Raw genomic sequence first — 10,305 nt, 5'->3', positions numbered from 1 at the left:
CTGAGGTCCTGAGCTAACTATTTGGGAATGTGAACAGCACAAAGAGCAGCCAACACATCACTCCTTTAATGCCTGCGTTTAATAAAACACATTCCAGTTACACAGTAGATTTTATATACTGCACTGCTTTTAACCTGAAAGGAATTACTGCTTATTATCTTTATATGACTCATCAAGAAATATTTTTATAGTGATAAGATTGTGTCAGATCTTCTTATATGCTATTTCTGTGCATTGGTGTGTGTGTATGTGTATGTGTGTATATATATATATATATATATATGTATTGAGTCTAGGCTAGTGTGTGCTAGTTGAAAGTATTAATCAATGTTTTCATCTTTGTATAAAGGTTTTTATAACTAAAATGAAGCTGTTTACATTGGTCTGGTGGTAGTGCACTAGATCCAGCTGTGGGCACAATTTCAGGATATGGCCTAAAAGCAAATTCCAAATAGAAAACTGAAAAATTATTACTTTAAAATAATACTATGTGTTATGTTGAAAATAGTTTACAGATGGGACAATCAAACCAGCAGTATCTTGGTCTCACTGCAGCACATCTTCAAGCATAGAGCTACTGAGAGTAGGACAATCAGTCAAATACATTGAATTTTACCTCTGAAAAACATCAGAGTACAAGAAAACCCTCTGGTTTCTTCCTCTGGTTAAAGGAAGAAAATTAAACATGTAGTTCACAATCCTGAATTAAAAATATGTATTGGGCCCTTACAGCTCTATCTTAAAAAACTGGATCTGATATTTCTCCAGTTTGATCAACCAAAAAACAAATTATTTTGAAAGTTCATAAAAATCCAACAGATTTTCAACTACTCATATACATTTGAGAATTTGTGTGTGATTTGCCAAGTAACTGAAACTTCAACTTCTGACATGTTACTGGGAGATATACTGTCTAATGAATAGCCAGAATACAGTGTTCAACATCACCTTACACTTATGCAGTCAGACAATATTCTAAATTTGTCTTGATACTGGCATTCATCTCTATGCCTGTCTGAAGTCAGAATACTCAGAAAATAGCCTCTACCACAATGAGATTTGAAAGCAGTTGAGAGAGGAGAGTCAATCCAGTTTTAAATTCAGTTTTTAATCCATTTTTATAATCTAATGTTTTCTTTGGAAAAGAACATCAGAAAGATATGGAGCATCTGCACCTGACTTCTTCCTGAGAGGAGTACATTCTACTGCCTGTGAAATTAATAACAGGTTTGGTATCTCACAAGATCAATTTTTTAATTTGTTCTAAAGTACTTCACAGCATGTTATATTTTCCCAAAATAACAAACACTAGAATGTAATAGTGCACCAACTGATACTCTCATAAAAAGATGCAGACTATGATTCAAAAGTACACTGACAGGGAGGTAGGAAAGTAGAAGGATTTTCATGGCTACCCATACAAAACATTAAGGGGGAAATACCACTTTTTTTCTTCTTTCTGTACATAGAAATAAGAAAAAAGAACCAAATGTTAGGAAGAAGTGCTTAAAATGTCAGAACTTTGACTGAACTCCTTACCTCTCCTCACCCCATGCAGTGGCCTTCAGTTAACCTGAAGCTTGGAGGAAAGAAAGATATGAGGTAAAGTGCTATAGCAGAACAAAAAGAAAGAAAATGTGTTTCTGTAGCAGCATAGTTCTGCTCCAGCCTTTACTTCAAGATTTCTAATCAAGTTAAAATCTATTTTACAAAGATTTAGGAACTGATCTTTGTCCTTCACTGAAATATCAATCTCTAGCCCACACAAAAATTTATGAAACTTCTTTGAAGTCAGTTGTCAGAGTGGGACCTTCCATTTTGCAACCACATGAGATCAGGCTGCTTCCTGTCCCAGAATAACCACAGAGTTATGGAATATATAGTCCTCAGCTAGTCACCTTCTCATCCCACAAATGGAAAGATGCAAGATTATTCAGCAGGACAGACATTTAATAAACCTAAAAGAGTTATGAAGAAGTAAAAAAGAAAAAAAAACAAAAACAAAAACAAAAAAAAGAAGCTATATAAAGACTATTTTTAATCCTAAACTTCAGAAGCTTCTAAGATGAAGGTGGGAGGTGCACTGGAGAAGATAAAAATTTCCAATTCTGCCAGGCTCAAGATGACCATGAATTTGAGTCTTCCTAGGTGTGACATAGGCTCAAATTCCACAGCTCCACTATAATCCTGCCTGGGGGATCAGGTCTTGATACTGATAAAGCCTTCTACTGCATCCTAAATGAAACAGTGGAAATGTGGGATTTAAAATGGTTCTGCAGGTCTGAAAGAAAATGGAAAGTACCACCTAGAGGAAATACAGCAGTAACTAGTCTTCTCCCTGTGACACTGAAAAGTGAGTTCAGATGAGGTGAAGAGGGGAATTTGGGGCTGGTATCCTTAACTGGAGATGAAAGACTTCCATTTCAGAGTCTTCTTCTCAACTGCGAAACTGGGATGTTACAAATATTAAGCATGTTTAGTGATCCGAGCCTCAGTGGTCTTGACTGTAACACTTGCCTTACAAGCTGTTACAAGTGTGTTGGGGGGCTGCGACAGAAGCGTTTCACAAGTGCAGAGCGCTATTTTTACCCTCCTAGTCAAAGACATGGAACAGCTGCACAGTGAAAAAGACAAGAATTAGTTTAAACCTCAAATACAACAACAAAGAAATGTCTGGCCAGGAAATAACTAAGGCATTTAGCCTTGTGCTGACAACTCATCCCAGACATGGCAATATCCCAGGACAACAAACTCTGCTTTGCCTGAGGAAACCTCAAAAAAAAAAAAAAAAAAAAAAAAAAAAAAAAAAGCTTAGAACAATTTACATTTTTTTATTTTGCATTAAGTTTTTTAACTGACAACTAATATACATATTTTACTTTTTTTATTGTGATTTCTGCACGCTCTAAAAAAAAAAAAAAGTTGCTAATTCCAAGTCACAGCCTTAATTTACTGCATTAAGACACATCCATACAGAGCTCTGCAGACCCGCAAATGACAACAGGGCCAGGAAAGCCTTTTGTTTGTCCTGCAAAACCACTCAGAGACGCGCTCACGCTCCGAGGAGAGCCTCCGCGGCCCGCCCAGCCCTACCCGCCGAGCCCTTCACGCCTGCTGCCACGCCGAGCACCGGCCGTTCCGCTCACACCTCCCCTCAGCACCTTCCCCTCCCCCGCCCGGCCGCGCCCGCCCGGCGGAAGCCACGCCCCCTCCGCCTAGGCCACGCCCCACATTAGGTCCCGCCCCCTCCGCCGTTGCGAGGGAAGCGGCGTCCCTGGTTGCCGAGGTGGCGGCGCAGCGGGCGGCCGCGAGGGGCGGCCCCGCGCTCGGCCCCGACCGCGGCGCGCGGCCCCGGCCCCGGCCCCGGCCCCGGCCCCGCGGCGCTGAATGGAGCCCGGCAGGAAGGGTCGAAACCTGGCCAGCGGCTGCCGCGACACCGCGTCTCGCAGCGGCGGCTCCGCGTATCCTTCCGCGTATGCGGCCGCGGCCGGGGCGCGCTCGGGGGCGGGCGGCGGGCAGCGGGCCCGGCAGGCCCGAGCCGGGTGGCCGCCCGGAGAGGGGCAGCGTCCCCGGTGCGGGGGCGAGCCCGCAGGCCGGAGCGGCGCCCCGGGGCGGGGAGGGGGGTGCCCCCTTCTCCGCTCTCTCCGCAAGTCGTTAAAAAAAAATCTGCTTTACGGGGTCAGTCGAAACGTTAAAGCTGCTCCTCTCCCTGTCGGACCCCGTGAATGTCCCCGAGGGGCCCTGCCGGTTCCCAGCACGCCGGGGGCGCGCCCGGTGCCGCGCTCACGGGCCGCGGGCGCCGGGCGCCACGGCAGGGCGGGCGCTGGTGTTCCGTCCGTCCGGTGTCCCTGCAGCGAACGCCTGGAAGAAAACTCACTGTACGCTGCTTTCTAAACCACGGGCAAATCTGAGTGGCAGACCTCCTAGCAATTTTTTGTTTGTGTGTTTTTCTTCTTCTTAAAGACACTGCCATTTGAAGGAACATTTGCCATCCTAATACCAGAATCCGTGTTTCCTTACTTGGATGTAAGTAATGATTTAATACTGGCAAAAGTTCTAAGCTCTGCCTGTACTTACTGCATGGAGCGCTGTTTAATCTAGTGATACTAATGCATTTCAGTTAACCCTTTAAAACTGGGGTGAGGCCTGTATTCGGACAGACTTTCCCTGTGATGAATGCGCCTGTATGTCACAAATTTGGACGATAACGGAAAGATGTATCATCAAATAAACATAATAAAGGTGAGAGTTCATCTGCTGGTATCATAAATGATGAATGCAAAGCCTCTGGTGTTTGTTAAAGTCACTGTAAATAGCAGTAAGATGCAATTAATTTTTTTCTAGATAAACAAGAGCTACCATAATATATATTTATGGGACCAACTGTCGTGTAATTGGTTGAAAAGCATAGCAGCATTTGGTATCTCATTAATAAAGTTTGTCCTTTCCCAAAGAGGTATATCATAAATACTCAGTCATATTATACTTTTTTTTTTGAGAGAGATATTTGATACAGTTTTCATTGTCCTTAACACAATATGGGGGACAGATCTTTAAAGTTTCAGCTGGAACGAGATTTAGAAGAAGAACGTCAGGCACTGAAAGAAGATCAAAAAATATGTCGGAGGAGGGCACAAGAATATTTTAAAGAGACAAACAGAAGAAGGAAGTAAGTAACGTTCTTCGGTGTAAGACTGTCAAGAATGGAGTCAAAACTTTGAAACAGCTCAATGTATTTCTGTGATTTGCATATCCAAATAGTCTGTTAAATACCATTACTGTTTTGTTCCAAAAGACTCTAGGCCTTAAGGTTTCACTAATCTAATTTCTTGCTATAGAGCATACAAAAAGCACAATATTCAGAGTTACTCATTGCTTTTTTTAAACTCCCTGTAGCCACATTTATGGTTTAGAATAAAAATTAGCAGTGCTTTTATTTTGTGGCTCTGACCTGCATTTTTAGTATTTTCTTCAAATTTTTATTAGTTTCCACAAGTGTGTAACAAACAATGCAGATACTTCACTTACATGAGAGTAACTGGCGGGCAGTCTCCAGTTATCATTGTCTGCTGAAGTATATGCACTTTTGGTTGTGTGACTCTCCTATGTGGTGAGCCTTTGTATACGTCCTTTCTAATGAACTCAAAACTAAGACTTTTTAGTACCAAAATATATTTGTACTGAAGTTACTGTTATATTAAAAATGTTTTTAAAAATTATTTATTTATATTAAAATATATTAACATTTTAAAGGGAGATTTGAGTATTCTGCCTTTCTACATACATTTCAAATACAAAGCAATAAAATACTCTGTGACAAATGGATTAAATAAATTGTATCCTGAAACATTTCAGTGAAGTGTTGTAAATTGTTTAACAGACACAGAGGGCTCTTCCCAAGCACTCAGATGATACTGTCACATAAATCTAGCAACCAGGCTCTGTGTAATGTAGAGACAAATGGTTTCTTCTCTGAGACAGTTCAGAGCAAGCCTCAGAGCAGCTTCTTCTGCCTTGTGTTGACTCTGAAATGCTCATACCCCACAGTTCCCATCAGCTGATTTGTTATACAATGTTCACAATTGAAATACAATGGTAACTCATAAAAGAAGCAATAGATACTGTTTATACTGCCCTCTTAGCCTAACAATAGCCTGATATAGCATGCTGTCAGCAAATATTTTAAAATATAGAGAAAAATGAAAGAGGAAGTGTAATCACCTGGGACGGATTAAAGACAGTATATAACCTACAACTTTTGCAGATAATAATAAGCTGAATCTCGGCTTAAAGATAAAATGTCCTTTTTTTTTTTTTTTTTTTTTTTTTTTTTTTTTTTTGAATGGTGTCATTGCAACACCATGCATATTAGATGAATGCTGTTTATCACATTTCTGGTTGTGAAATACTGTACTATAATGTAAAAGCAAACACTAGGCAGTCTGCATATTTTTGCTGGATTGGTATAATCAAACTGATATTTGTGGATGTATAAATACACTTCCATATGAATTTCATTGTAGCCTTAGAAAACATAGTATAAATCTACGTTATGCAGGTGAGCCAGTTAATTTTAGGTATGGTGATCATAAAATGAAATTGTTCCCATTTGTGATAATTGAGAATGGCATAATAACATAATTACAAGTATAATAAGCAGTTCAGATGGAAGTGTGTGGTGACAATTCTTCCCGTAATAGCTGAAAATGAGTTGTCTAAAGTTAGGAAGAGAGAAGGTGCATACAATGTTAATAACCTGTGAAATAAAATTAACAAATTTAGGCTCACTGTATATATACAAGAAAGTAACTTGGAAATAAAAGTTGTTTGAAATCAAATATTTTTTCCTGACAGTTATGTAGATAGGCAGTGAATCAAGTCATGCCTCAGATCTGTGCAGGAGCCAAGATCCACTACTTTTAAGAATAAACACGTAAAGTTGTTAGCTGTGATGATAATTTCTTAAGGGTAGCATTACTTGCTCATAGTCCAGATATGTACCTAGCTGCACCCTAAATTATCCTTGATAGAGCTTACAGGCATGTATCAGAAGTTATATTTGGCACTGCTGTTTTATAACTTCAAATCTGAAATTGTTTGTTTGGGTTTTTAGTTTTTCCAAATTGTGGAGTGGACAGTCACGTACTGCAAAATATGACTATCCGTTTTATTCTTCTAACTTTAAATTTAGAAAAATCCCTGCTGAAAAATAATAGTAATGAGTTTCCTTCAGTAAATAGGTCTAGGGAAGCTGGAGCTCAGTTCCAGGCTGTTCTCAGTCTTTTGTGTCATTTAAGTTCATTTAGTTTGTATTGCATTGTGGAGGAAAACTTGTATGTCTTTTTGTTTTGTTTTTTTCCTGACGCCTTTTGAAGAACTATTTGCCACCAGCTTACCTGGTAAGTACAAGTTATATACCAAGCTTGATTGCAACTCTGATAGCCCTTACTGCCCTTTAAGCTCCATATATAGAGAGAGCTTGGAAAGTTGAAGTCTTTTGTTTTCAACCTTTTCTGAATGTACTCATAATGACATTCTCCAAGACAATAATATATTACTCTGTTGTCAGTATCTCTAATATAGAGCAATTTCAGCATTAAAAATACTCAGCTTCTGATAAGATGCGCTCAGTTAATTAGTTTATTAGTAAAGGACAAAAACATCACCTGCACAAGAAATAACAGGTATAGCTTTGGAAAGCAAAGTCTTAGTAATTTAAGTTACAGATCTTTTCCAAATGAATATTTAAAACGAACTACAGGAAATACTTAAAGGGAACCATATTCATATCTTATCAGATGTCATGAAGCAACTTCTTTACATTTCCTATACCGACCCAATTCTTTAGTTTTAACAGTACTTAACTGTAATGAACAAGGTTTACTAATTATCTTTATGTCCTTATACAAATTGCCTGAATATCAGTGAATTCAATTCTTTCATTACCTCACTAATGCATAATTCTGCAGTTTCAAAGTCAGCTTGAAAAATAATATACTCTGGGGCAGTAGCTCACAAAAATATTTTGTTTAAATAACAACATTACAGAAATAAGAGGTGGTGACTAAGAACATACATGATATAAATGAATAAGATATTATATTTTGGGTTTGTATACCTCAGTACTATTGAAACACCAGCTGCAGATTTGCTGGGAACTGTAGCCATCCCATTGAACTTACTCATTGCAAAATCTGTATCCTGCTGTACTGTAATGTTACTGGTTTTAGGTAGGTAGTAGGTTTTGTAAACGGAATATGTCTTATTACGATTATCTGTATGCATTTTTAAGTAAACCTTACAGTCAACTGTCTGAATTACCTTGAAATCCAAATACTTAAAACTATCTGCTGTAATTGGGAAAGGAAGTGTTTTCTCAGTTAAGTATATCAGTTTTCAATCTACTTACATTACTGATACTTTTTTCAAAAATAGTTTATTTTCAATATATGTGCTCCACCTACTGGCTGATTATCACTTATTATTTAATAGAAGCTCTTTAAATTATTTATCAATGTTGTTGATACAGAATGAAAAATAGTCTAATGCCAGAAATGGAAGAAAAACTTTAACATTCATTAAATAGAAAGGGTAAATTGTATGAATGTAGTATTGTTTTCTGTCTTAGAACGAGACCGCAAGTAGCGGTCAGTGTAACCCTGTAGACCTGTAATACAACACAGCCATTGCTAGTAACGGGCCACAGGCTTTGTGCGGCGTTTGTAGGGCCTCAGGACTTCGGCTTCTCAGCTTGCTGTGTCTGAACTTTTCTTGACCTGCCTGTAGCTTTGATTTACTTGGTTTAGCTGTGACAGCAATTCCTCTAATTGACCAGGTGTCTGTAGCTAATTTATTTTGCTTTTGTTTATCTTTGTGTGGTAGAACTATAGTTTTATACAGATAGCAGTAACAAGCAGTTACTCTCTGTAGAATGAGATATTTATGACTCTAACACAATGATGTACTGTAGAGAAACATAGGCCTGATACGATAGCAGAGGCCTTGAGGAGTGGAGACACAGGATGCGGCATAAAGGAGTACAGGCATGGCATGATAAGAGACTGGCACTGGGGGCCCCCACACCTATAAATAACTCACCAATGGTCAGTTAAAGAAATGCAGACCTAGAACTGGGCAAAATTGGTTTTAGGGATAGCAAAGAGAACAAAGAAATAGCATCTAACATACATAAAAGTTCTAACGTAACGTGGAGCTTCAGACCAACGAAGTAGGAGCAGAGATATAAAAGTGTGTTAGCAAACATATAAAAGCGACTCCAAGTGGGTCCTAGAATGAGGAAGAAATAATGAATGTGAACATCACACTCCTTCCAAAAAAGGACTCCAGATGCTGACACTTTGTCATAACTCCCTGTTACCAGAATGAAACTAGCAGCCTCAGGACCCAGAAGAACAGAGGTTAGAAACTGTGTAACAACTCAAACTGTATTATTTCTAATATTGAGGATTATCAGGTAATTAGAGAAGACCATGAATCTAGTTAATGTGTATTCCTATGGCCCTGGCAAATATCTCACTTAAAGTAAAGAATTGATTTATGAGCAACCTAAGCAGACTTTTTAAAGGATGCAAGGCATCTTTACTCTTTGCCTATAAGAAAGATTTTGAGCATAACACCATCTTATGGCCTTTTCTTGATCTTGCTGTAATCATTAAGTAAAGATAAAAAAAGATTCCATATTTTAAAAATTTCTATGTGCTAGTTTGCAAACACTAAGATGATAGATAATTTCATCCTAATGGATAATATCAACTCAGTATCAAAAGGTTATTTTTTTGGCATTTGATGTGCACTATATATGTTATTTTTTTAATTTTTATCTAAGGTAATAATAAGCATTTAGTCCACCTGAGAATGTAGCATCCATAACTTTACCATAGAGATAATTTAATAAAATTAATCAGGAAATAGTTCCACCATCTGGTTAATCTACTGGTTTTAGAATAAGAATACCTTCTACATAATGTATGCATATGTGAAACTGCTGAATCTTTTAAGTTTCATATTACAAATTTGCTATAAACACTTTGGCAGCCATTGCAAAATTGCTGCTCTGCTGGATTGTTTATAGTAGGCAGAAAAACTAGGTTAAAAAAACATCAGTCAGGAAATACTTCTGCTAACTCCCCATCTTTAAGTCTTATTCTTTTGCCAATATAATATCTGTGATCTAAACCCTAGCTGCTGGTTTAAGGAGAGTGGATGAACTAACATTTGTTTTAACTGTTTTTCTGTAAGGTGCTATTGTGCATTTGTAAAATTATTTATTTTACATAACTCAGGTGAGTGTTGCAATTTACATTCTGTGAGATCAAGAAGTTAATGATGCAGGCTGCATTGAATGTCTTTAATGCATGTTCTTACATTTAAAATAAGGTGCTTTCTTCCCCCTCCTGGCTTAATCCAAACAAAACAATGATCATGATGAGCTGTGGTGAGAAAGACCTCTTGCATCAGCATTTGGATTTGCTCATTTCCAGCAATATGGAACAAGAGTCTTTTTATATTCTAGATATTAGGAATGTGGAAAAGTGTATACTTTACTCCACACTCTAAATTTGTTTTAAAAAATAAATAGTGAAGGGCTCTGTCAGAATTTATTCTTTCCTTTTTGGTGATATTCTCTGGAATTACTCCAGGTGCAAAGTTGTAGAATTTCCCACATGGACGAATTTAACAACTGTAGTTCAAATAAAGTCCTTCCTGAGTTGCTTCTTAAAAAGATTCAAGGGATGGAGAAGAATATTTTTAAAATACTTTCCAGGATGAGCCAATCTGTTTTCT

The 10,305-nt window shown here is 38.2% G+C and overlaps 1 protein-coding gene across 1 annotated transcript in view; it reads left to right on the top strand.

Annotated features, from left to right (window-relative positions):
- The first annotated feature begins 3,380 nt into the window (after positions 1 to 3,380).
- CEP126 (centrosomal protein 126) overlaps positions 3,381 to 10,305 on the top strand; it is a 32,304-nt gene continuing 25,379 nt past the window's right edge. The window contains exons 1-2 of the mRNA XM_062577725.1: positions 3,381 to 3,461; positions 4,550 to 4,669. Coding sequence (XP_062433709.1) covers positions 3,388 to 3,461; positions 4,550 to 4,669 — 194 coding nt within the window. The 5' untranslated portion in view covers positions 3,381 to 3,387. The remainder of the gene's footprint in view (positions 3,462 to 4,549; positions 4,670 to 10,305) is intronic.

This window comes from Rhea pennata, chromosome 1 (assembly GCF_028389875.1).
Source record: "Rhea pennata isolate bPtePen1 chromosome 1, bPtePen1.pri, whole genome shotgun sequence".
In the NCBI taxonomy this organism is placed as follows: Eukaryota; Metazoa; Chordata; class Aves; order Rheiformes; family Rheidae; genus Rhea; species Rhea pennata.
The sequence above is the reverse complement of the archived record's forward strand: the minus strand, read 5'-3'. Positions and strand labels throughout refer to the sequence as shown.